This window comes from Cyanistes caeruleus, unplaced genomic scaffold (assembly GCF_971803275.1).
Source record: "Cyanistes caeruleus unplaced genomic scaffold, bCyaCae1.hap1.1 HAP1_SCAFFOLD_65, whole genome shotgun sequence".
Classification (NCBI taxonomy): domain Eukaryota; kingdom Metazoa; phylum Chordata; class Aves; order Passeriformes; family Paridae; genus Cyanistes; species Cyanistes caeruleus.
In genome coordinates, this window is record NW_028255884.1 from 4565020 (window position 1) to 4591858 (window position 26839).

The following is a 26839-nucleotide window of genomic DNA, read 5'->3' on the forward strand; positions in this document are numbered from 1 at the left end:
CTTTTTCAGGTTTTTTGGGGGGGATCCCACCACTACAGGGGTGTTTTTTCCTCCCCATTTTAGGGTGTTTGTGCGGCCGCTGCCCCACAAGCCCCTTTTGAGGGGGGATCATGACGGCTTTAAGTGACATTTTTAGGGGTGTCCCCACCCCAAGCCCCTGTAGGGGATGTTTTGTCCCCCAGGGTGGATTTTGGGGGTTCTCTCTACCATGGCCGCTTTAAGGGCCCCCGGTGTTGTCGGGTCCCACTGTAACTCCTCTTAAAAGGGCAACACCGCTCCCGTTGGTTCCGGCAGTGGAGCCCGGGAGGGGTTGGGGGTCCCGGGAGGGGTTGGGGGTCCCGGGAGGGGTTGGGGGTACCTGGGTGATGCCGATGAAGGTGATGGGGTCCCCGTGCTGGGTATAAACCTTTGTGAGGGGTTCCTGGGGATTTTCAGAAGTTCTGTGTGTTTTTGGGGCCACGGTGGTTTTTGGGGGGTTCCCAAGGGGGTTTACAGGGGTCCCGATGGGGGAATTTGGGCGATCCCAGGGGTGGAATTGGGGGTCCCAAGGCTGTTTTGGGGAACCTGCTGGTGATGGAGATGGGGACCCCATGCCAGGTATGAACCTTCTCAATGTCTGTATGGGGTTTTGCGGTTTTGGGGAGTTTTTGGAGCATCCAGGGCTGTGTTTGGGATCAGGGGAGGTTGGGGTGTCCTGGGGGGTTTGGGGGTTCTCGGCAGGTTTGGGGGTACCTGGGCAATGCGGGTGGCAGTGCTGGGGACCCTGTGCCGGGTTTGAACCTTCTCACTGTGCATGGGCAGCATCAGCGTGTTCAGGGAGATCCTGGGGGGCCCGGGGGGTCACCCCAAATCCCAGGGACCCCAAATGCTGAGGGACCCCCTGAACTGCCCTCACCACTGGATCTGCTGCAGGCAGGGGGGCACCAGCACTCGGCCCCCACCCTCCACCATCACAGGGGGGCTGTGGAAGAAATCTGGGGGTGCACGGACAGGTCGGGTGGGACCCCCAAAGTCCTGGGGGAGGGGACACAGGGGGACTCCCAGGAATTCCCGGTGTGGGGGGATGAGGGGGGACCCAGGAAGAGTTGGGGGGGCTGGATGGGTCATGGGGGGACCCCCAGGAGTTTTGTTGGGGGGGTGGGGATGGCAAGGAACAGGGAGATCGCCAGGATGGAGTTGGGGGTGAACTGGATTGGAGCTCCCATGGCAGTGGGATGGGAAGATCTGCCCATGGAATTCCATGGGAATGGCATGGCCGTGACATCCATCTGGGGAATTCCCATGGGAATGGGACAGCAGTGGGAACCATCCGTGGAGATCCCATGGGAATGGGATAGCTGAGATCCATCCATGGAATTTCCATGGGAATTCCCAGGTTCCCAAATTTTGTCCTCCCCGATCCCACATTCCCATTCCCATATTCCCATGGGAATTCTGCCCTCCCCACCTTCACACTCCAGCGCCTCCCGCCCATATCTGACATATTTCCGGAGACATTCCCTGCAGCTGTGAGCCAGGGAATTTGTTAATCCCTCAGCCTGGATCTCAGGGATCCCCATGGCGGTGCCACAGTTGCCATCGCAGCCCCACAGATCCCCCAGCCCCGGCTCCCCCCGCTCAGCCCCGCTCTGGCTGTGCCGCTGCTGCAGCATCTGCAGCTCCCTGCTGGCCCCGTGCCGGTGCCGCTCCTTGTGCCGGCCCTGGCTATCCCAATATCCCAGCCCTGGCTATCCCAATATCCCAGCCCTGGCTATCCCAATATCCCAGCCCTGGCTATCCCAATATCTCAGCCCTGGCTATCCCAATATCCCAGCCCTGGCTATCCCAATATCCCAGCCCTGGCTATCCCAATATCCCAGCTCTGGCTATCCCAATATCCCAGCCCTGGCTATCCCAAGATCCCAGCCCTGGCTATCCCAAGATCCCAGCCCTGGCTATCCCAAGATCCCGGCTCGGCTCCGCCCGGCCCCGCTCGCTGCGCCGGCGCTGGAAGGGGATCCCAGCCAGGGACCCCATGGACATGGACTGCGGGAAGCCCGGGCCGGGCTCCGACAGCGCCGCGTGCAGGGAACGCAGGGAGAGGAGAACTGGGGGGACATTTGGAGATTTGGGATCGGGGGGGTCACGGCTGAAGGAAAGGGGGAACGGGGAGAGCCGGGAAGGGCATTTGGGGATGCCAGGAGTGACCAGAAGGGAGGCTAGGGCTGGCTAGATGTGGCATGGCTGGAGTTCAGGGCGTTCCTGTACCCAGGAAAGGGAGCTCCAAGGGTCCCCGCTGTCCCCATTGCCAGGACAGGGCAGGGAAAGCCGGGATGGCTGGGAATAGGGGTCCCGGGTGTCCTGAGTGCTGAGGAAAGGAGGGGCTGGCTGCTGGGAGAGGCAGGAATAGGGGTCCGGGGGGTAAATGGGTCAAGGAGAAGGGGGCTCTGGGGGCTGCGGGAGGCGGGATGGCCGGGAAAGGGGTGCAGGCGTTCCTGGTGCCGGATAAGGGGGTGCAGGGTGGAACCCACGGCCGGGAATGGGGGTTCGGTGGGATGGCGGCGCCCAGGAATGGGGGTTTAGGGGCCCCTCGGCGCTCCGGAATGGGCGATCAAAGAGTCCCGGTGCCGGGGTCCCCCTCACCTCTCGCCGCCCCCCGGGAGCGCCCCCGGCCCCAGCGCTGGAGCCATCGCGCTGCTCCGCTGCGGCCCCGCCCACAGCCCCAGCCCCGCCCCCAGAGCCGCCTCCGGCCCCGCCATTGGCGCCGCTCTTTGCTGCCCGCCAGTGGCAGCCCGAGGCTGCAGTGACGTCACCGGTCGCCGGGCAGATCCCGGCGGCGCAGGGCGGCCAAGGCGGAAGCGAAAGTGCCCGAGGGAGCGCGGGGGGACGGGACGCGGCAATTCCAGGGAATTCCCCTGGATCCCCTCCCGGGATCCCCCGGGACCCTCCTCGGCCGCGCACTGCGGGACCCCCGGGACAAACTGGGCTGAACTCCCGGGCCCTGCGCCCAAACTCTGCCTGGAACCCGCCGGCTTCGGCCCAAAGCGGGGGAAGCCCCGGGATCCGCGAATCCCATTTTTCCTGCGGCTGCGGCTCCCCAGCCCCGGCGGAGCACAGGAGGATCCCCGGGAAAGGGGGTGCAGGGCGCTGTTGGTGCAGGAGAAGGGGCTGCAGGGGGTCCCGGAGCTGGGGAAGGAGATAAGGGGGGGTCCCAGGGCCCAGGAATGGGGATCCAAGGGGGTCCCAGGGGGGTCCCCAAAGCCCCTCCCAGGGCACAGCAGGAGCTGGGTCAGGAGCTCTGGGAGAGACAAAAGGGGGTGAGCCCGGCATGGGGGGGACATGGGGGAGTCACAGGCGCTCCCAGGGGGGGACACGACCCCCGGGGACCCCTCCTCACCTTCTCCCACGCACCCCAACAGAGCCCCTAAATGGATGAGCAGAGCTCGGTGACTGCAGTATGAAACTTGTTCAGTGGCACAGGAGGATTTAGAATTGAGGACAGGGGAAGGGTTTAACCCAGCCTCCTGTTTGAACAGCCTGGAGAGGGGGCTGGGGAGAAACCCATGCCTGCATTGAATTGAGAGAGATCCAGACCCGGGCTGGGAGAGATTTGAGGCACACCCACCTTTGGAGTTTGCTGTCCACAACACCCTGTCACATAAAGGTAAAACCTTACAAAAGAAAGGACTTGTAAAGTCATGGTTTAGGATTTGTTACTTGGGTTAAGTATAGCTAGCAGCTAGCGAGATAATTTCCCATGCAAAAACATCTTGAGAGTGATGTGTACACTCGCCATTACCAACCAGTGAACTGAGTTCCCAACCAACTGGAATTAAGCAAGGAGCCTTCTGATAACCATGTAAATATAAGCTGTGTGCAATAAAGCTTTGGCTATGGTGGGAGAAGAAACAGGTGTCATTGTCCATCTCTACTGCGACACACCCAAGCAGGACATCGGGTCCTGCCGAAGCAGTGGAAAGAAGCAGCTCTGGTGGCCAAGTGGCACGGCCCATTCCAAGTGTCCCTGAGCACAGAAACAGCCCCAGCACAGCTGAACACGGGGGGACCCCTCAGCCTCGGCTCAAGGGCTCTGCAGCCCCGCAGATTTGGATTTCCCGGCTGCAGCAGGAGGATGGGAGCCGCCCCTGAGCCTGCACTGAAGGCAAGGCAGCAGCAGCCAGGGCTCCCCAGCGGGGGAAGCCCCTGGGCCTGCCCACAGATCCTCTGCTGAAATCCTCGGCCTGGGCACCCTCCTTTGGCATCTCCAGCCCCTGCGGGACAATCCTGGCTGGCACTGCTGGAGCTTCAGGGCTTTCTGTGCCTGCCCTCGCCACAGCTGCTGGGGAAGGCACCGTGAGAATTCCACTCTGGCTCTCAATTACACTCACACTCTGGGCTGGCTGGGATTAGAGTATTGGAAAATATACCAAGTGTAAAATTCTTTTTTATTTGATTTCTCCAGTCAAGCTTGGTTTGCATTTGCCTTGGGGAAAGGAATTTTAAAGGGTTTTTTTAAGGGATGTTCCACCACTCAGCAGAGATGAGCTTAACATCTCAACAGACTGGGAAGAGCCCAAAAGATTCCCACAAAGACAACGACAATCAACAAAACATCAAGGCCCCACAGCAAACATCAACCAACATCTACCCCAGACACTGCCCTGGCACAGCTGGAGACACCTGGTCTGGAAAAGGCTGAGCAGGAAATCCAGGAGTGCAGACCTAATTCACATCAGAGACACAGAAATCCGGATGCAACAGGAAACCAAACACTAAGAACTCCACAACTTGGAAACAATGAACATTAAACCAATGGATTTCTATGGGTTCAGACTGTATAAAGTTTAGGAAACATCTAGGAAAACTCACATGTCATGGAATGATTTTCTCTGCACATGCAGACTATGTGTGGTTGAAATGATTCTGTTCAGAATCAAGTCATGCTTTATTTCTCTAATGACATTATTGGAGAGTTTTTGCTTTTCACAGTTTCAGTGAAAGGATTACACCATTAGAAGAATTTTTTGTAATAATTCTACTTTTATATTGGCTGTTCTGCTTGGGCCAGGGGTGTGAGAATCAGTTTTTAGTCAGAAGAGAAGAAAAAGAAAATACTTGATTTCTTTCTAATTTTTCTTTTTATGTTTGTGTGTGGCTCTTAGGGATGGCAACATTATGGTATGGGTTTTTCCATGTTCACCTTTAAGCTGCATTTTGAAAAGTAGAAGAGTTTGAAAGGTGGCCCTTTAAAATGTAAAGAGTTAGTAGAAAATTGTTAAAAAAAAAGCAACAAAGAAACAGCAGATGGGGGAGGGAGCCCTCCATGTGAGTCATCCCATGGCTGCCCTGGAAGAGAAGCTTCATTCCAGGCAGCCAGCAGAGGAGCTTTAGAAATGCAAATTAACACCTCTGGGCCAAAGCCTGGACAATGTACCAGGGTGTTCCTGCCTGGGGGAGGAATTGGGCTGAATTCCTCTGTCCCTCACCCCAAGCTCTGCCTGGGGTCACAGATGGAATTTGCACAGCTAAAGGCAGAGCCCATGGTGAGGATATCTGACTCTGCAGCAGAAATTGGTTAAGCTGAAAAGGAAAACTGCAAATGGAGATTGTTGTGAAAACTTCACTATAAAAAATGGGGGAGGAATCATCCCACTCCCCACCCCAACTTGTGCTCTCAATTTCTATGTTATCCAGGGTGAATTAGAGCACTGGGGTTTTTTTGCTACCCCAAGTTAAGGGAAATCAGTTGGGAATCCAAGTATGTGCTGATTTAATCAGAGAAAAGCCCAAAATTGATGCAACCCTGGCTGGAGGGAATACCCAAAAATGGGGAAAAGACGGACAGCCACCAGAACAAATCCTGCAACACCATGGGCCAGCCCCTGGGAACCCTAACAAATTCATATCTGGAGCCAGAGAACTAATTTATCATTTCCATGGTATAATTAGATTACATGATGTCCTCAAAATAATACCCAACCAGACAGCTCCAGTTCCTGACTTTCTTCCCAACCAATCCACTCAGATGAGGAACACAACATTTCACCATGGGATGGAGTTACATTATCTTTTAGCAGGAAAAGGAGGCAGAGTTTGTGCAAAGTTAAATGACTCAAACTGCTGTTGGCAAATAGATTACAAAGGAAAAGTGGAGAAACAGATAACAAAGGATAGAAGAAAAGAGCTCATGTACTGGTCCAAATGTGGAAAGGATGGGCATGGGCAACATTTCTGTGGTTCCCTGGCAGACCATGGGTTAAAGGAATGCAGTTTCTCCTCTTATGTTCTACAGCAACTCTCATCTTTTCACCATGCACACACCTTGCTGAGTGCAGCTCATTCAGCAGCTGAGCAAGGGGATGCAGGGGGCAGCCAGGCCTCCTGAGCCACAAACGGCTACAAAAGGACAGAGAATGAGGGCACTGAGAGCAATCCCAAAATCAAAGAACACCCAGGAAGAAAAAACAGAGCCAATGAGTGAATCTGCTTGCAGATTGGGCCAGGGACTTGCACATAAGGAAGCAATGGGAGAAAGCATCAGTTTCAGAAAATGTTACTAATTGACAAGGACCGCTGCTCTGACAAAGTCCCGCTAAATTCCTGAACTTCCAGAAGAACAAAGACTTAACAGAGCTATGAATATCGGATGTTCTACAAAAGTGGGGGGTACATATTAACCGGGACATGCAGGAGGCAGATGGGGAAGTCTGAACCTTCCAAGCACCTCGGCCAGTGGGGAAAGGGACAGGGACACGCGGCCGGGAAAATCAGGACAAAAACGAGGCCGCGTCCTCCAGCAGCTGGAGAGAGCGCACGGCAAATGCCCCACGGCCTCTCCCTTTGGGCAGCAATAAAGTCACTCTCACACCGCTCCTCGGGCTCCTTTGGCCACACAAACCTCTGGCGCCGGGAATTTGCCCGCCCAGCCCCGGGCACAGCGCAGCCACCTCCGGGCTACCGACACGAAGCGGGACGAGCCAGCGCTGCTCCGGCACCGGCTCCTGCCGAGGCCCCAGCGGGAAGGAGACCGCGGGCAGCCGCTCCCGCAGCGCCCTCACGCCAGGGCCAACACGGGCCGGCCACGGCACAAGCCACCCGCCACAGCCCCCTGCCGCCCCCTCCCGGGCCCGCAGCGAGCCCCGAGCCCCCGCAGAACCGAGCGCGGCTCCCACCTGCGATGGCTGGGGCCGCCTCCGAGCTCCGCCGCCGCCTCACCGGGCTCCGGCCGCTGCCGTCGCTGCCGGGCCCGCACAGACGCTCCGGCAATGGCGGCTCTCCTGCCCCACGGCCGCCCTGGGGGCGCCAGCGGGGCCGGGCTTGTCCCCGCTCTGCCCAATCAGAGCGCGCCAGAGCCACGAGTGACGGCAGCAGCAGCCAATCACAGCCAGCGGCGGGCTCTGCACACGGCACAGCCCCGCCCCGCGCTCTCAGGGCCCCCCGGGCTGTGTGAGGGGAAGGGCGGAGATGAGGAACAGGCCTGGAACGGGCCCGGCCCGAGCCGCCATTGAGCTCCCAACACAAACAAAGTTCTCCGCAGCTCCCGGCTCGCCTGTCCCTGCCCTGGGTGTTCGGTGGCTCCGGCTCAGCGGGAAGCCCTGGAGCCTCACTTCTCCCAGCGCTAATTAGGAGCATCAGTGCATCGCTCGGATTTCCCCCAAAAAGGGAAAACTGCCCCAAATCCCTGTGGATGAGTGGGGAAGGAGAGAGATTTCTGGCAGAAAACTCCAAAAACTCCGAGCAGGATCATGAGAAGTAAAGGAAGACCCTTAAAACCAGCTTCCCCCACCCCTCCCTCCTCCCAGCTGTGCCTCCTCCCCCGGCAGTGCAGGGACACAGGGAATGGGGCCATGGTCACTCCATCCCCCGGGGCTTTTCCCGCTGCTCAGGGACAGGAGTCGTTCCCCTGCTGCACCCTGGGCTCTCTCCCACCGGAGACTTCTCCAGGAACTTCTCCAAGCTGAGTCCATCCCATGGGGAACAGCCCCTCACAGTGCTGCAGCGTGGGTCTCTCTGCCACGGGGTCAGTCCTTCTGAAAAGAACAGGCAAGGAGAGCAGCTCCTTTTTAATGCATTTATTGAGGGCAGCTCTAGGTGGGGGAGCTCGACCACTGCTGTTCCAAATGGATGACCCAGAGGAGGAGATGTTCAGCTTTGCCACAGGGCAGAGCTGGGGATTCTGCCTTCAGGAGAGTCTCTAGAAGGACTCTGGTTTACTGTAAATCTTGAGTAGTGGTGGAGGGCAAATGTTATTTAGTTATGGTGACAAGGTCTGGAACATCAGTCAGCTGCTCAATGTTCTCCCTTGCTCCTCAGTGTAGGTTGGAGTCCTGTTTGTGCCCTGGCTCGCTGATTCTAGGGGTCTTTGGATGTTAATCCCACTGGGTGCTACCCCCCATGGGAGTTGGGCTCATCTACACACTGGGTGCTGTCATCGGTGCCATGGGGGGTGCCGGGAGCAGCAGAGGCAATAGACAAGGCCAGCTGGCATTAACAAGGCTGGTACAACAACATTGGTATTTACCAAACGTGACACAACATGAGCTATATTAACAAAGAAGGCCCCTTACGGTGACAACATTCTACTGTTCAAACTGTAAAACATCTTTGTGTACTGATCAGGAGGTCACGATTTGCTCTTTACAATCCTGATGCTGAATGTCTCCTGAGGAGGTCTGGTCACAGAGAAGAATGAGCCCCCTGTGGGCTGCCCCTGTTTGGACAACCTGCTCCTCACCCCGAGCCTCAGCATGTCTGACATCGCCCACCTGGGACTGACATCCCAAAGCATTGAGAACATTTATCAATTTTTGTTTATCATTAAAATCTAATTAATTTATAAAAATAAAATTTTACTTTTTATAATAATATTATTCTGTATTCTTATAACCTTGTTTTTGCATTTATATAAAAGAATTGATACCTTTTCAGGAACAAAAAACATTATTGTTCTCTGGCTCTAAGTACCACAATTCCCTTCATTAATTAACTGACCTCTATTTCTCCCTCTTTATGCCAATTACTCCTATTTTTAGCCCATTAATCATAATTTTGAAATTATTCTCAGACAGGGTAAAAGGGGCCACTTTGGGGTCCATGGAGACTTTTCTGGGGAACATTTGGGGCAGCTTTGTGTCTGGGGAGGGAATTTAGAGAGAACTTGGGGGTCTGGAGGACACTTAGGGGAATCGAGTGCGCACTTGGAGGGGCATTTAGAGATTCTGTGGGACAATTCGGGGTCAGGGGGACACTTGAGGGTCAAGGGGGGAAATCTGGGGACCCTTTGGGGTCCGAGCGGGCACTCGGGGGGCTATAACAGGGAATCTGTGGGCCGCGAGGGATGATGGGAGCTGTAGGCGCCGGTTTAATACGGCTTAGTGGGGCCGCGGAGCATCACGGGAGTTGTAGGCGCACCTCCAAAATCCCACAAAATTGTTCGTATGTCCTCAAAATCCCTCAAAATTAAAAAAAACCCACAGAATTTATTGAGACTTCTCAAAACCCTACGAAATTCAGAAACATCCCACAAAATCTCCACAAATTTCTACAAAATCTGAGAAAAATCCCTCTAAATTCTTCAAGTCTTCTCAATATCCACATAATTCCACAAAAATCACACACAATTCCAGAAACATCCCAAAAAATTCCCTAAATCTTCTTAAAACCCTACCAAATTCCAGAAACGTCCCACAAAAACTCCACAAATTTCCGCACAATCTAAGAAAAATCTTTCAAAATTCTTGAAGACTTCTCAAAATCCCACAAAATTCCAGAAAATTCCAAAACATTCCAAAAAATCTTACAAAATTCCAGAAAAATCCCACAAAATTATTTATATTTTCTCAAAATGCCAAAAAATTCCAGAAAACGCATACATAATTCGGTAAATCATGTAGAAACCCTACCAAATTCCAAAAACATCCCACAAAATCTCCTCCAATTTCCACACAATCTAAGAAAAATCCCTCAAAATTTTTCAAGTAGTCTCAAAATCCCTCAAAATTCCACAAAATTCCCACAGAATTCCAGAAAAATACCACAAAATACCACAATCATCCTAACAAACTCTCTAAATCTTCTCAAAACCCTACCAAATTCCACAAACAACCCACAAAATTCCAGAAAAATCTTCTCAAAACCCTACCAAATTCCAGAAACTTCCCACAAAATCTTTACAAATTCAAACACAATCTGAGGAAATCTTTGGAAAATTCTTCAAGTATCCACAAAATCTCACCAAATTCCAGAATATTCCACAACATTCCAAAAAAACTGCACAAAATTCCAGAAACGTCCCACAAAATTCTTTACATGTCTCAAAATCCCACAAAATTCCAGAAAAGCATTACGAAATTGTGAAAAAACCCTCAAAATTCCCTAAACCTTCTCAAAACACTACCAAATACCACAAACATCCTACAAAATCTTTACAAATTTCCACACAATCTACGAAAAACCCCCAAAATTCTTCATGTCTCGTCAAAATCCTTCAAAATTCCACAAAAATCCCACAAAATTCCAGAAAAATCTCACAGAATTCCAGAAACATCCTACAAAATTCCCTAAATCTTCTCAAAACCCTACCAAATTCCAGAAACATCCCACAAAATCTTTTCCAATTTCCATACAATCTTAGAAAAACCTTTCAAAATTCTTCAAGTCTCCTCAAAATCCCACAAATTTCCAGAAAAATCCCACAAAATTCCAGAAACATCCCACAGAATTCCTCAAACATCCCAACAATCTCCCTAAATCTTCTCAAAACCCTATCAAATTCCACAAAAATCCCACAAAATCATTACAAATTTCTACACAATCTAGGAAAAATCCCTCAAAATTCTTCAAGTCTCCTCAATATCCCAAAAAAATCCTGAAACATCCCATAAAATTCTTTAAATTTTCTCAAAATCCCACAAAATCCTTGAAAAGCATTATGAAATAGTGAAAAAATCCCACAAAACACCCTAAATCTTCTCAAAACCCTACCAAATTCCAGAAAAATCCCACAAAATCTCCTCAAATTCCCTATATTTAAGAAAAATCCCTCAAAATTTTTCAAGTCTCCTCAATATCCCACAAATTTTCCAGGAAAAATCCCTCAAAATTCCCAAAACATCCCACAAAATCTCCACAAATTTCCACACAGTCTTGAAAAATAACTCAAAATTCTTCATATCGCCTCAAAACCCCTCAAAGTTTTAGAAAAATCTAACAAAATTATTTAAATTTTCTCAAAATCCCACAAATTTTCATAAACATCCCACAAAATCTCAATATCCCACAAAATTCCTGTAAAATCCCACAATATTCCAGAAACATCCCACAAAATCTCAACAAATTTCCACAAAATCCCAGAAAAATCCCTCAAAATTTTTCAAGTCTCTTCAAAATCCCACAAAAGTCCAGAGAATTCCACAACATTCCAAAAAAATCCCACAAAATTCCAGAAAAATCCCAGAAAAATGTTTACATTTTCTCAACATCCCACTAAATTCAATAAAAATCCCTCAAATTTCAAGATAATCTCAGAAAATTCAAGAAAAATCCCTTAAAATCATTTAAATTTTCTCAAAATCCCATTAAATTCCAGCAAAATTTCACAAAATTGCTGAAAAATTAAAAAAAACCCTAAATATTTTCAAAATCCTACCAAATTCCAGAAACATCTCACAAAATACCCTCAATATCCTGCAAAATTCCACAAAAATTCCATAAAATTCCACAAATATCTCACAAAATTCCAGTAAAATCTGATGAAATGATTAGCATTCAGGAACACACATAATCACAAATGATCATATGCAGGTGCTTTATTAAGAGCTCTGGGTGTCAGGGGTACACAGTACCAAATCTGACCCATCTTGGTTTTGGACTGAACATGTTTTATACTCTATCATTATATAACTCACATATTAATTACTAAACTTACATTGTTCTATTGTATGCATTGTTTTTACCCAAGCATGGATTTCTTGTGATACCCCCCAGCCCCCTAACATTGTTCCTCATGTTCTTTAAACAATAATTATATCCAATCACATCTAACAATTGTATCATGAACATCTACTGATTACACAGGTGCAGTTTGACCTGATCTTTAGCAAGTACAAGGCCTAACATTTCCCAGGGCCTGCTTTTCCAAGGCCTTTCCAAACCTAACTTCCTTTCTAAGTCCCCGAATTTTCTAACATTTTGAGACCTTTTACTATCACTTACAGGACTTGTGCTCCAGACCCCTCACCAGCCTTGTTGCCCTTCTCTGGACACGCTCCAGCCCCTTCATGGCCTTCCTAAATTGGGGGCCCAGAACTGGACACAGTACTCGAGGTGCTGCCCAACCAGTGCAGAGTAGAGGGGAGGAATCCCTGCCCTGCTCCTGCTGGCCACACTGCTCCTGATCCAGGCCAGGAGCCATTGGCCTCCTTGGCCACCTGGGCACACTGCTGGCTCATGCCCAGCCTGCTGTCCATCAGTGCCCCAGCTCCCTTTCTGCCTGGCTGCTGTCCAGCCACTCTGTCCCCAGCCTGGAGCACTGCAGGGGTTGTTGGGGCCAAAGTGCAGGACCTGGAACTTGGACTTGTTAAACCTCACCTTGTTGGGTTTGGGCCCTGGATCCAGCCTGTCCAGCTCCCTGTGCAGAGCCCTCCTACCCTGCAGCACATCAACACTCCCAGCCAACCTGGTGTCACCACGGTTCCATGGGGCCCTGGAGTGTCACAATGGTCTCCAGGATTCCATGAGGCCTCCCAGCAATCCAATTTTGGATCATACTGGGAGTGACTGGACTCATCCTGGGAGTATCTGAGAGTGACTGGGAACACACCATGCACATCATCCCCCATACTGGGGGTGACTGGGAGCAACTGGGAGCATGCTGGGAGCCAATGGCATCATACTGGGACTGACTGGGTTGATCTAGCCAGAGGCAACTGGGACCATCCTGGGAGTGCTGCCTTGTGACAAGGATCATACTGAAGCTTACTGGGCTCATGATGGTGTTGAAAGGGAACAACTGGGATCTCTGAACACCAAAGGTTCCTTTCCTGCTCACTGAAGAAGGAGCTGTGCAGTGTCCATGTGTGAGGGGACCTTCACCTGAACCAGATGCTGTTAGGAGAAAAAGCTGCCTCTGCTGGAAAATCCCACACAACAAGTCAATGCCAAGAGAGCATTTTGCTTTCACAACTTCCCTCCTGGAGCCACAGTCCTTTTGGATCACACAGCAAGCAAGAGAACAGCACAAAATACAAGGCTGTGTCCAGTTTTTGGCTGGATCAGCAAACGGAGGGAGGAATGCCAGGGTTCACTGCCACAGACTCTTCTCTGGGGAACAGAACCCCCCCAGGCTCCATTCCAAATTCTGTGCACAGCCTGCTGGCCAAAAACAACCCCTAAGAAGTTGTTGGCAAGAGCTTTCCCAAATAAATGGCATCTTAATGGCAATTTTCTTTCAAAATCACCTCAGTTCCAAAGGAAGAACAGAAAGCCCACAGCAATCCCAAAGGCACATATGGTGCACCTGGGGAAATCCTCGACTTAGGGGCCCAGTGGGTTAAAAAATACCCATCAGAAGCCCCAGAGTCCAGAGTGCAAACTGCAGCAACCACTTGCTGGATCATTTTGGCTGTGCTGCACACACCTGCAGACTGTCTGTCCCCCTGCCAGGACAGAAGGACACCCGTCAGGGACTGGGCTGGCTGCTGAGAATGCCTCGGGCAGGAGGATCCTCAGGCAATGAGCAGGTGCCCAGAGCCGCTCTGACACTGAGGCCTCTGTGCCCCACAGCAACGGGAACACCACAAGGACACGGCAACGTTCCTGTGACATCACAGCAGCAGCTCCCCCAAAAACCGCCTGCAAGGTTCTCCTGGGTCACCAAGGAGCACAGAGGATCCTCAGAGGGCACAACCTATTGCTCAAGGGATCCAAGAGGAGCTCAGAAAATGCAGCAAATGAGGACACCCCACAGCCCAGCCTGAACACTGAGAAGGAACAAAGATGTGACCAAACCAATGGAAATACAACTTTTGGTCACTGATGCTTCTGACTAAAACCAGCAAGGCTTGTTCCATCTTGGACCTTTATTCTAGTTGTAGAAACAAGCAAGGTTCTCTACTGTCAATGTACAGAAAGCAGGAACTTGGGGGAAAGAAGGCTGAGAGTGCCAAAGCCTTGTGTGACTCCTTGGACATCTTGTGGCTGAGGGTGTCCAAGGCAATGGACTCACAAGCGGGGTCCCTGCCCTCCCCACTGACAGCTGCCATCTCTCCTTCAGCCCCACACGTGTCTCCAACAACCTCCTGTCAAGGGCCTCCATCCACACATTCCATCAGCAGCCACAGATCCTCATCCACGAGGTCACCCAGCATCCCTGAGGCCACAGCAGGGAGTGCTCCTGGCATCTGGTAGAGCACTGTGGCTTTCCTGGGATCCTTCTGGTGCCTGTGGCTGAGAGGAGTGGGGTGGATGGAACCAGGACGGGTCACAGATCAGCAGCCCCACTGCAAGCAGTGCTTTCTCCTGCTGTGTGGGGACCGTGGGGTGACTGATATTGGGACTCCTCTGGCTTTGGTCCTGCAGAGCACACAGTGGCTCAGACACTGGGCTGAGGGAAGGGGTGTCATGGAAACCCAGCACAGGCATTTCTCTTTGGAGAGGGGGTTCTGCAGGGAGAAGGGAGAAGAAGAGACTTTCCTGTCTGCTGAGATTCCCCCTCCTCTTTCAGCAGCCATTCCACAATCCATCAGTACCAGAGTTCATAGGATCACTTCCATGCCAGGGAGCACAAGGCACTCAAAACTGAACCCTGCCAGAGCCCAGCCCTGCCTGCCCATTTGGAGGGTGTGGGGGAATGGAATTTCAGCAGGAGTTGACTCACAATGATACTTTGCCACTTGTGGGTTTCTCACAGCCTTAGAAGGAGTTTGAGATCTCTGTTCCCAACACCCGCTCACCCTTCAAGTGCACACACGAGCCTGGGGGCAATTCAGGTTCCCTGGAGTGGTGGCTGCTTCCCTTGGAAACAGGAGCTGTTGTCTTTTCCAGTGTGCTTAACTCCCTTCTACCTATTAGAAAGTGGGTGAGTAAAGGAAATGACCCTGGAGAAAGGGGACCAGAAACTGGGAAAAATTAAACATATCTAATTACAAATGACATCTCTTTCATTTATTTCTTTAGTACTAATCTATTACTACAAACAAAAACTTGTTTCTGAGGTGATTGTTGGGATTCGGGGCTTTATTTCTTGTTCTTGTTGTTATTATTATTTATTAGTATTACTTTTCATTGTTAAGACTTTTAAATCTTAGACATTAATAACAATGGCTGGATGTCACTCACTGAGAAACTTCCCTTGCTTTTCTCACTGGGATTAAACTCTACAATCAACTCCAAGTTGCCAGTGGATTCAAAAGACAGGAAATCTTTTTAATGGTGGGTTTAGTGTGGTTTGGAGCTGGGGAAGGGTCTCATCCCCTCCCAGAGGTGCCCCAAGCCCGCTCTGCTGCCACATCTGCACTTGTGGCCCCTCACGGCTGCTCTGCCCTGGGGACATGGTGGGACCCCTCCTGCCAGGGCTGAGGCTCCTCATGGCCCCTCACAGCCCCTCATGGCCCCATAGAACCTCTCATGGCCCCATAGAACATCTCTTGGCCCCTCACAGCCCCTCATGGCCCCACAGAACCTCTCATGGCCCCACAGAACCTCTCACAGCCCCTCATGTCCCTTCATGGCCCCTCATTTCCCCTCACAGCCCCTCATGGCCCCACAGGACCTCTCATGGCCCCATAGAACCTCTCATTTCCCCTCACAGCCCCTCACAGCCCCTCATGGCCCCACAGGACCTCTCATGGCCCCATAGAACCTCTCATTTCCCCTCACGGCCCCTCACAGCCCCAGGGGCTCCTCCCAAAGGAGAAGGGGTCGGGCCCTGCTCGTTCTCCTTTTATTTCGGTCCCTTCACAGCGCCGAGTAAAGAAAGGCTGAATGGAGCCTTTCCCCAGCGTTTCCCTCGGGGTTCATTGCGGGCTGAAGCTCTGTGCTGGCGCTGGCCCCAGCACCAACATCCCTGCAGCCCCCAAGGCCTTTGCTGTCCCCCCGTGTCCATTCCCTGTCCCCGAGTCCCGCCCGGCTCTGGCAGCAGCAGCAGCCGCAGCGCAGCGGGCGCAGGCCCGGCCCGGCCGGGGCTCCCGGCCAGGAGCAGCAGCAGCGCCGGCCCTTCCCACCTGCTCCTGCCTCGGCTTCCCAGGGCTTTTGCCAGGGCAATGCTGGACTACAGCAACAATCCCCCACACACAGCCCTGATTCCTCAGGGCCCGACTCTGCTGCCCTCAGCCAGCCCTCAGAGGAAGAAAGGATCGGGATCCAGCGCTGTTTTCAGCCCTGTTTTACTCACCCTGAGGTGACAGCAGGAGGCTCTTGGTGCCCTGGCCTTGGCAATTGTAGATCCCAGCTGCTCTTGCCCCTCTTCTGCTTGCCACTTGAGTTTTAGCAGTACAGCTGCAATTGCCTCTTTCAATCAGTGCTACCCACTGTGCTTTTGTCACAGGGAACTCAGGATTTTTGTTTCAGGCATCATGATCACTAGAGATCAAAATGCTCCCAAGTCCCTGAGCACTAAGTCGAGGGGAATTAAAGCCACACAGGTCACATTTGCAGTGTTCAAACACAGCCCTGTTGCTGCTGCTGCTGCTGAAATAGAATCAACTGACAGAGGCCATCACAGAAATTGCCTCTGCAGTGGCAAATCAAATGAAAAAATCCACCAGGAGAAAGAAAAACCAGAACTTCCCAACTCGCTTCATTGTTTCTTCTGAGCAGCAGAAGAAAAAGGAACAGGGCACCTTTCAGGCAGCTCCACAAGCTCAGGGTTCTCCATTTCATTGGGAATCTGAGATGCAATTGGCCTTGTTAAAAGGATAAAAGCAAAGGGAATGAATTGGGAATTATTAGGAAAAAATGACCCCTCTTACACACAAAGTTCACCAAGTCATTCCCTGCATTTCTCCTTTTCACATTCTTTCTCTCATCCACTGAGAGGTCCAGCTTATCATGTTCTGCTGCTTATCATCAACTGATTGTGCTCTTGATTTCTCCCACTGCAAGAGATGTAGAATCATCTCAACTGAACACAGAAACAAACTCCCTCTGTCAGCCCATCTTCATGTTCCAGGTCACTTTCCAGATGTCCATGGGGCTGTTGGAATGATGAGCTCTCCACTGCTGGCTGCAGGCTCTGGAGATTCTTTCTCCACATTCAGCCAGGCTTGTATTCCCCAACAATTCCTGGCAGCCCATCATGTTTTCTTTGGGTAGAAGAGGAACAATGAAAATCTCACCAATGGCACAACTCCCCTGTGCACAAGGAAAAGAGAGAACAAGTTGTCAAGTTCTTCAAACATTTGTCCTGCTTTGCTGCAAGAGTTGTGCTGCACTCACAGTGTGGGGAGCCAAGAGAAGCTGCAGCTGGGGGCACATCTTGTGACAGGAGCTGCGCCTTGTTCTCCAGGACAGGTTTTTGGAAAGAACAGATGGGGCTGGGGAGAAGATTCTGGGAAAATTGAAACAGCTTTTTTAAGAAATGAAAATAAAATCAAAAGAAACAACCAATATGTTTTTTCTCTATTTTTCTCTATTTATTTTTATGTTCCCCTTTTCCATCTTGCACTGTTTGTCCATCCCATTCATTCCAAATGGCTCTCACCTCTAAGATCTGAGACTTGGCAAGTTTTAGACCCTGTAAAATACCCTGAGCTATAGCCAGTTTGCCTTGCCCTGTTTTCCTTGGAAAGCAATGCTGGAGACACAAGTGCAGTGCTTGGCTCAGGTACAAATTCTGCATTCAGGGAATGTGCTCAGACGGTGTCTGAGCCTCAGCAGGGACAAGGCACAGCAGCAGCCAAGGGCATTGCTGTGCCCCTGTGCAGGAGTCCAGACTCTGGCTCTTGGCTCAGCAGGGCAAAGTTGCCGTGTTTGGCCAGGCTCAGGGGCTGCCCGGGGAGCGCGGGGCTCGGGGCGGGGCCGAGCGGGCAACGGACAAACGGACACGGGGACAAACGGCCCCGGTGCTTCAGTTGCAGCGGCAGCGGCGGCAGCAGCGGCAGCAGCGGCGGCAGCAGCGAAAGAAGCGATTTTATCAATTTTCTGTGTCTCTTCTCCCTCTCCCACTGTCCCTCATCTTCTCCCGGTCTCCCTTTCCCAGTGTCCCCTCATCTCCCAGTTTCCCTCTCCCCGTGCCCGCCCGGGCCATGCCCCCAGCCCGCCCCCGGCCCCGGGCGGGGCTGCCCCGGCCCCGGCCCCGGCCCCGTCCCCGCCCATCCCGCCGAGGTCTCCTCTTCGCCTGGCTCTGGCTGTGCTGGGCGGGCATCAGTGCCAGGGGCTGGGGCGGCATTGCTGCCCTTTGGCTCCGCCTGGCCCGACCCCGACCCCGACCCCGACCCCGGCCCCGGCCCCGGCCCCGGCCCCGGCCCCGGCCCCGGCCCCGGCCCCGGCTCCTCCCGGGGCCCGCGGAGGACACAGGCGGTGCGGCCGCTGCCGCCGCCTCCGCTGCGGCTTCCCCGGCCCGAGCTCCGCCGCTGTCGCGTTCCAATGAGGGAACGCCTGCGGGTGCCCGGCCCGGGGAGCTCGGGGAGCGCTCGGGGGCCGTTCCTGGCCCCGGGCCGAGCACTGACGGCCGCGTCTCTTCCCCAGGGAAGGCGCAGCAGGCCCTGCAGCAGCGCTACCGAGTGGGGTCACTGCTGGGGCGCGGCGGCTTTGGCAGAGTTTTTGCGGCCACTCGGCTCTCGGACGGACTCCCGGTGAGCAGAGGGGCCGGCGGCGGGCGGAGGAGGAGGAGGGGGCGGAGGAGGAGGATGGGGCTGGACACGGTGGGCGGTGAGCTGAATCCGCTGTTCCCTTTGGCTTGCAGGTGGCCATCAAAAAGGTGCCACGGAACCGCGTCCGGCACTGGGGCGAGCTGGTGAGTGAGCGGGGCCAGCGGCAGAAGCCGGGCCGTGCCGGGCGGGGATGAGCCGGGGCCCGGCAGGGTGGGAGCCGCCAGGACACCTGGAGGGAGAGCGGGCGTGGGGCCAGCGGAGGGCACAGAGCATCCCGGGCTGGCTGAGGGCTTCCCGAGCCCTGGCACGGCCTCAGCCCCACTGACGGCACCGTGCTCCTCCCGCAGCCCGACGGCACCAGCGCACCCCTGGAGATAGTGCTGCTGGACAAGGTGTCCGCAGGCTTCCCCGGTGTGGTGCAGCTGCTGGAATGGCTTGAGCTCCCCAACACCATCGTGATGGTGCTGGAGCGCCCGGAGCGGTGTCAGGACCTGCGGCGTTTCATTCGGGCACGGAGGTTCCTGTCCGAGGAAGAGGCGCGGGAGCTGTTCCAGCAGGTGCTGGCGGCCGTGCGGCACTGCACCAGCTGCGGGGTCCTGCACCGAGATATAAAACCTGAGAACATCTTGGTAGACCTGGACACCGGCGAGGCAAAGTTAATAGACTTCGGCTGTGGCACCTACCTGCAGGACACAGCGTACACTCAGTTTGCAGGTGAGCCCACACAGGGGCAGGCTCCCGGTCCTGGCATCTCCTGGCCCAACCTGGATGTGGCAGCGGGGATTCTCCCAGGACTGGGGCTGGGGCTGGGGCAGCCAGCCTGACAAAACCCCCATGGTTGAGGCAGCAGAGAGGGGGAGCCAGGACCTGTGCACCAGCTGGTTTGGTGTGCAGGTGAGAATGGGCTTGGACTGCTCTGCTCACCTGGTTTGCCTTGGTTCAAGATATTTTTTGGGCAATGCCAGCAGGGAGGATGTGGGTATGGTTTTTCCCCAGCACTGAGTGGGTATTTCCCTTTGTGTGTCATGGTCGGGCCTTGCCAGGGTTTCTGCTGCCCTCTTCCAGCAGCAGTGGCTTCTTTTCCAACCCCAAGTTTGTACCCAAGTCCCAGGTGCTGGCGAGAGGGCAGCAGGTCACCCCGTGTGCCACTGGGGCAGCCCCCACATGCCCAGGGATGCTGGAGCCAGGCTCTGGGAGCAGCAGCATCCCCCTGATGAGCTCCATCCATATTCCATAGGAACACCGTCATACAGCCCCCCGGAATGGAACGACTTCGGCTGGTACCATGGCGAGGCAGCGACCGTCTGGTCCCTGGGCATCCTGCTGCACGAGATGGTCTGCGGGGAGCACCCTTTCAGGAGGGGCAGGAACATCAGATGGGGCCAGCTCCCGCTGCCACAACGGCTCTCCCAAGGTGGATCCTCATCTCTGGGCACGGGGGGAACACCAGTGTTGGGAGACAGCAGCGGGCTCGTGAGCATCCCGCTCTGGCCGCTGCTGAGGAGGTGGCACATGTCCTGCTCTCCTGCTCTCCTCCAAAACAAAGAATTGATGGGAAAGTTTAGGCCCAGCTCTGAGCACATCCAGTGTGGCCTGGGCACGAGAATAGTGGGGCAAAGCAGACAGGAGCCTTCTCCAACTGACCAGTGGTTTGTGGTTTCTCTCCCCAGACTGCCAGATTCTGATCAGGTGGTGTTTATCCCTGAACTCCTTGGACAGGCCCTCATTAGAAGACCTGTCCTGTGATCCCTGGATGCAGGATATTCATCAGCCCTAGAAGAAGGGAGAGAGCCACAGGCACAGTGATGCAGGGACCTGGTAAGTTACAGCTCCACACATGCCCTGGCAATCAGCAGCAAAGAAACCCAGACTTTTTTGTCCTGCCTGTGTCACTGCACTGGGGTCATCGAATGGGAACACACAGCCCTTGTGCTGGAGCTGAGCTGCTCTGCCCAGCACTGGTGGGCACCATCTGAGCTGGTTTTGCTTGTCCTGCTTCACTGACAGCTGGGCCCTGGGCAGAATCCTGACAGCCTGGTGTCACCCCAGGGAAGAAGGAGCCCCTGGAGAAGCTGTACCAGGTGGGGCTGCTGCTGCTGCTGCTGGAGACATGGAGGACAGCAGCAAGGATGACAACCTCTTCCTCCACCTGGCCAGCGGGAGCTGGCGATGATGGACTTTGATTCTGGCACCTTCTTCAAAGCCAGGCTCCACAGGGAATTTTCAGGTAAGTCCAGACCCAGGGGGATGCTCCCAGATTTGTGCATTGGCCGGGAACCAAAGGTTTCCCCTTTGCTGGGGCAGATGCAACTGATTCCTCAGTGGCTGCCCAGCTGGTTTTTGGCAGGGCTGGGGACGTGGGCTGGGGTGGTTACAAAATGGGAGTGGGATCCTGGCCCTGCCAACAGCCCCCAGCACCCACCGTGCCCCGGGCTGGGGCTGGGGCAGCCAGCCCGACACAAACAAACCCCCATGGCAGGAGCACAGGTGGGACTCCAGAACCTGAGCACGGCTGCTTTGCTGTGCAGGCAAGGAAGGGCTTGGGCTGCTCCACTCCCCTGCTTTGCTTTGGGATCACCGTGATTTTGGGGGACAGTGCAGGGGGGAAGGGAGAAAGCATGGGCTTCCCTCAGCCATGGGTGGGTTTTTCCCCAGAATGTAGGGGTTGGGCCTTCCTCAAGCTCCTGACAGACATAAGATTTTTTACCATTTTTCTTGTTTCCCCTTTTTGTCTGTAACCTATTTTCATTAATTTGTTGTTTGTTTTTCTAAAGGAAGCGTTCCAGGTGGGGTCCAGTCTGGATCAGGAAGTGCTTGGGACCAGCTGTGGCGTGGATGGGCCGTGCCCTTGGAGAAGACTGAGGACATCGTTTGGGACCAGCTTTTCTTGTGGCAGCGGATGGTGTGAGGTGGGTCCTCATCTCCTTGGCATGGCTGGGACAAGAGCTTTTGGGAGATGGCAGCGGGCACAGGAGCATCCCGCTCTGGGCAGCTGCTGAGGGGCTGGATCTGCCGTGGCTGGCTGCAGGCTGGGCACATGTCCTGCCCTCCTGCTCTGCTCCCCAAGGCAGCAGTGATGGGCAGCTTTGGGCCCAGCTCTGAGCACGGCCAGCATGGCCTGGGCACCGCGGCTGGCTGGGACAAGGGGACAGGAGCCTTCAGCTGACGGGCGGTTTCTGCTTTCTCTCCTTGCAGCCGGGCTCTGCGGATGCTGAGGCTGCTCTGGGCTCTGCCAGGGCTCTGCTGGGCTCAGCACCGGGCCGGGATCAGCCAAAGAAGAAACGCTGTGACCTGCAGCAGAGACTTGAGCATTTTGGCAATGCAGCTCAAGTCTGCACAGTGTCCACCACCAAGGGAAAACATGACACCTCCCAAAAATTAAACTTGTTCCATAACTTCTGAAATGAAATCCATCTGGGATGACCCCAAATGACATTTTTCAGCTTGCTCAAGCTGTAGCTCAGCCCTTCTCTGAACAGTTCTGTCCCCCACCTGCCTTTTACTTCACAACTGCTCCCTCCTTTCCCCCAGTGAGTTCCCAGCCCATCACAGTCTCCATCACACTGCAGCCTTCCTTGATGCACCTCTCCACGAGGAAAGCCAAGCCCCAGTCTCAGGGACTGTTGGGGGTTAGGTGTCTTTCTTTTTTATTTCTGGCTTGCCCATAGGATTTTTACCCATTAGTTTGGGGTAAAACCTAACTGTGGGTACTTGGTGGGTGCTTGAAAAAAGACAAAGAGTTTGGCCGGGACCAAGGAGGGAAGGGGGCAGGAAAAAAAGGAGGGTGGCGACAGTTTGGTGGGCTTTCTTCAGTTTTGGAGAAGGACACTTCGGGCGCAGAGTTGTTGTGGTGGGGAGAAGGGAATTTCACCATCACCCAGACGGAGCTGCTGCTGCTTCTCCTCCTCCCCTCTTTGTTGGTGGCCTCGCACCCCCTGTCCTGCCGGGACGTGTGGCAGTGCCAGGCACCGCCGCGGAGCTGCTGATCCACCTCAGCCACCGGCCCAGGATCTCAGCTCATCCCTGCTGTTCCAGCTGAGTGTTCCTCAGAGCCCTGCAGGAGCACCGGGACTGCCCACCCGAGGGGGTTTGTGAAACAAAGCCTCTCCTCCATCCCATCTCAGCCGAGAAAGCTGTCACGGGGCCCCTGGTTCTGTTTTCTTGTTAATGCTGTAGTTATTGTTGTTTGTTTGCCTGGTTATAAATTCTAATAAAGAGCTGTTATTCCTATCCTCAGATCTCTGCTTGAAAGCCCCTTGATTTCAGAATTATAATAATTCAGAGGGAGGGGGGTCTACATTTTCATTCCAGGGGAGGCCCCTGCCCTCCCTAGCTGACACCTGTCTTCCAAAACAAAGACAGATGGGGAGTTTCTCCATCCTCCTTACCCTTGTGGGGCCAGCAGTGCCCTTGGTTCCTCATGCTCTTTTTGTGGGGCCTTTTGTGTCTGTGCCCCTCCGACTTAGGGGGACAGGGGATATTTTCTGCCCCCTTTCTGCTTCTGGGAAGCCTGTGCGGGCTCTTTGTCCCTCTCTGATTTGGGGGGTGCCAGTATTGTCACCATCCTGGCATCCTCCGGCTGCTCTTTGCCATCTGCCAGGCCAGGGATGTTCTCTGTCCCCTTGCAATTTGTGGGGCTGGCACAAGCACAATTCCCCTCCTCTTTGGGGGGGCTGGCAGTCTCCCCTTCCCCCTCTGACTTGGGGGATGCTCTGGGCTACATCCATCACTTATTTTAGGTTGCCAGGTATTTATCTCCCTTCATTTTGGGGGGCCCGGGGATTGTCTTCATCCTCCTCCAGTTTTGAGGGGCCTGGGAGTAGTCTCTGTCTCCCACCGATTTGGGGGGACTGGTGCAGGCTCCACCCCCCTCTGATTTTGAGGGACAACCTGGAGGAAAGGCACCAAAATCTTGCCAAAGGCTGAAGAGAACACTCTGATTACCCCTTTTGCCCAGAGGTTCCCTTAGCTGAAGTTGCTAACAAGGACCAGACTCGCCAGCCCGCAGTGGGCTTCGGGTTGTTTTATTTCCTGGGCCCTCAGTCCTGCGTGGGACACGGGAACTGGGTGCTGCAGAGGCTGCACCAAGGCATCAGAAATGCCCGCCCAACACCCAAGGGTGGTAGAAGATCTGCTCCAGCACTGGCTGGTCCATGGGGTGCTTGGACAAACACCAGCGGATCAGATGTTGGCACTCTGGGGAGAGAAGGCAGAAAGCGGCGCTCACTTGCAGAAGGCTCCTGCCCAGCTGCTCCCGGCGCCTGCAGAAGCCGGGCCACGCTGCGTGTGCTGGGAGCTGCCCTTGGCGGGAGAGCGGCACGGCAGGACAAGCGTCCCCTCCTTCAGCCAAGCGTGCCACACCCAGCCTGCCACGGGCCACCTGCTGCAGCCGGCCCTTGAGGGCACATGGACGTCCCGCGCAGCTGCGGGAGGGCCGGGCTGGGCTGCGCGGTGCCACCTGCCAAAGCCTGCCTGCTTCAGGCCGCGTACCAACCTGGAGAGACCTCCTGCGGGAAGAAGAGCTGCCCCAACACGGTGTCACGCTCGTTCTCAAAGGGCAGGAGCCCGCACACCATTTCCAACAGCCGGCTGAATGCCGCACCCCGCGGCCCAGGAGGGATTGGGGCTGTGCAGTGCCTGGCACTGGGAGCAGGGCCCGCGCTCTGGGCTCACCGGCAAACTCTGTGCAGGCCCGCTCCTGCAAGAAGATGGCGCAACCGAAGTCGATCAGCTTCAGGTCGCCAGTCTCCGGGTTGAGGAGGAGGTTCTCTGGCTTGATGTCCCGGTGCAGGACACCACAGGCGGTGCAGTGCCACACGGCCTCCAGCACCTGCCAGAAAAGCCAGCGTGCTGCCTCCTCACTCAGGAACTCTTGCTCCAGCAGGATGTGCAAGAGATCCCGAGATTGCTCTGGATGCTCCATCACCAGCATGAAGCTGTCAGGCAGCTGGAACCAGTCAAGGAGCTGGATGATTCTGCGGCAGCCAAAGCACACCTTCTCCATCAGCACGATCTCCGTTGGAACACAGGTGCCGTCAGGCTGTGAGGAGGAGACAATGCCTCCATCACAGGGCCTGATGCTGCCAGGAACCCCCCGAGTGCCCGCCAGTGCAGCGGCCACAGCCAGCGCCGGCCACCTTGCTCTGACCTGCTTCTAGGCTGCTCTCAGAAGCCCTTGCCTGGCCTGGGAATGCCCCTCCAGAGCCCCATGGGAGCCTCAGTCAGCTCCTCAGGTCTCACCTGCCGGTACAGAAGCCTTGTTGGTAGTTGGTGGCTCTATGGGAGCAGCTTCCTGGAGATGGAGGAAACTCCCTGGTCCCTCAGGAATTGTCTCCTCCACCAGGCACGGGCTGTTGCCAGCTGGCACGTCCAGCACCGTCACCTGGGAGCTGTGGTCCGGCAGCTGCTGGCTCCAGGACACTTGCTGCTCCTCCACCTGCTCCTGAGATGGCTCCCCTGGATCAGGCTGGGCTCCCACTTGGACCTGTGGGCTTTCCCTGGCCATGTCAGTGCTCAGGGTTGCGCCCGTGTTGTTGAAGTCCAAGGGTCCAAGGGAGCTGGGAGACCTGTCCCTGGGCTCTGCACCTTCTGCAGGCTGACAGGTCTGGCTGAGCCTCTCTGAGGGATGGAGGCTGTCAGAGATAGCGGAGGCTCCTGGCACCATGGACGTTCTCTGACCGCCTGAGCTTCTTGCACAGACGGCGGGTCTTCTCTGCTGTGCCATCCTTGCAAGGCTTGAGGCTCTCCCAAGGATGGTCAGTCTTGCTGGGAGCAGCCTCCACAAGGGATGGTGGCTTCTGGAGAAGCTGGGCGAGCCACAGCAGGGCAGGTGGCCTCACCTCATCAGCTTCTCCAGTTCTTTCCACAAGGCCTGCCACATCCCAAAGAAGAGCGGCACAGATGTCCCATTGCGTGCCCAGTGCCGGATCATCACTTCCTGCAGCTCTTGGGCCACTGCCATGCAGGGACTGCAGCTGCTGGAGCTCTCCAGAGGGCTTGCGGGAGCACCTGGCTGCTGGCGAGGGGTGGCCCGAGGCCTGGAGAACCTGGGAGCTGCAGGGGCTGCTCGGTTCCTCCATGGGCCTCTGGGCCTAACCCTGGGGCGCTTCCTTGTCTGCCGCCTCCGTGGTTGCCAGTGGCCACCGGCCCAGCAGACAGCCACAGCGGCCAGCAGCAGGACAAGGGCAGGCATCAGGACGCCACCGTCACCCATGGCTACGGCACGTCCCATGGCGACTGCACTGGCAGCTGCGGGGGCTGGCCTGGTTTATATAGGGCTGGCGTGGTGATGTCACAGTGCTGTGGCCAGCACAGCTGTGTGACATCACGGCCCTGCATCACACCAGAGCTTAACCCCTTTGTGACATCATGGCCCCACCCAATTCAGGGATCACAGCCCTGGCTCATCCCTGAACATGAACATGGTCTGGAAAAGCCTGGAAATCAGAACCGGAGCTCAGCCCCTTGCAATGAATCCTTCCCTGGAGCAAGCGGCAGCACATCAGGAAGAGTGCTGCTGCCACCTGTGTCAAGCCCTGGCTCCCAGGACGCTGCAGCAGCACCAACTTCAAACAACCACTCCCCTGTGCCAGAGAAGATCCCCCAGAGACAAAGGGAGGAGAAGTTCCTCTGTCTCTGGGGAGCTCTCCTGAAATGGCTGGCGAGGACTGCAAGAGTTTTCTCATAGCAGCTCACCAACTTCCGCAGAGCCTCCGCTCTAAATAAATCCGGATATTCCAAAGAGCGCTCATGCTTGTCCCACTGCTCTGGTTTTGACTGTCATAGGGTTCCTCTCTTCCCAAGAGCTGGCACGTGCTAGGTTTGGATTCAAGATGGGAATGCTGTGATTCAGTCTGGGGTGGTTTGGTTTCTGCTGAACAGGGCTTGCCCTCTTCAAGGACTTTGCAGTGTCCCTTGGTACAATGCGTGTTTTCCTCTGGGAAGGGATGGATGAGTGTTGAAGACAGAGGCAGTAAATGCATTAGAAAACCTGCACTGTGTCTGTGTCCATGTTTGTCAGGGGACCATACACATCCTGGAAGGGGATGATG

At 54.6% G+C, this 26839-nt stretch overlaps 2 protein-coding genes across 2 annotated transcripts; one reads left to right on the forward strand and one right to left on the reverse strand.

The window, feature by feature from the left end:
* Positions 1 to 371: 371 nt before the first annotated feature.
* LOC111945242 (serine/threonine-protein kinase pim-1-like) lies at positions 372 to 23024 on the forward strand. Its single transcript, XM_086872450.1, has 9 exons — positions 372 to 377; positions 18486 to 18770; positions 18881 to 18931; positions 19136 to 19502; positions 20026 to 20202; positions 20459 to 20606; positions 20796 to 21015; positions 21563 to 21697; positions 21984 to 23024. The coding sequence occupies exons 1-6, from the start codon at positions 372 to 374 to the stop codon at positions 20563 to 20565; spliced, it is 993 nt and encodes a 330-aa protein (XP_086728576.1). The 3' UTR covers positions 20566 to 20606; positions 20796 to 21015; positions 21563 to 21697; positions 21984 to 23024.
* A 1302-nt stretch (positions 23025 to 24326) lies between these two features.
* Positions 24327 to 25293, reverse strand: LOC147647256 (serine/threonine-protein kinase pim-1-like). The gene is made up of 3 exons (XM_086872451.1): positions 25225 to 25293; positions 24462 to 24828; positions 24327 to 24337 (listed from the first exon to the last, which is right to left on the reverse strand). Exons 1-3 carry the CDS (start codon positions 25291 to 25293, stop codon positions 24327 to 24329), a joined length of 447 nt encoding a protein of 148 aa, XP_086728577.1.
* Positions 25294 to 26839: the final 1546 nt, after the last annotated feature.

What these genes read in the sequence shown, in the direction of transcription:
- LOC111945242 (XM_086872450.1), top strand. An exon ending in TCCGGCACTGGGGCGAGCTG is followed by an intron (nt 18,932 to 19,135) that starts GTGAGTGAGCGG and finishes CTCCTCCCGCAG; the next exon opens with CCCGACGGCACCAGCGCACC. An exon ending in AGCGTACACTCAGTTTGCAG is followed by an intron (nt 19,503 to 20,025) that starts GTGAGCCCACAC and finishes CATATTCCATAG; the next exon opens with GAACACCGTCATACAGCCCC.
- LOC147647256 (XM_086872451.1), bottom strand. Translation starts at nt 25,293, where the DNA reads ATGGCCAGGGAAAGCCCACAGGTCCAAGTGGGAGCCCAGCCTGATCCA. An exon ending in GGGAGCCATCTCAGGAGCAG is followed by an intron (nt 24,829 to 25,224) that starts GTGGAGGAGCAG and finishes TCCTCCTCACAG; the next exon opens with CCTGACGGCACCTGTGTTCC.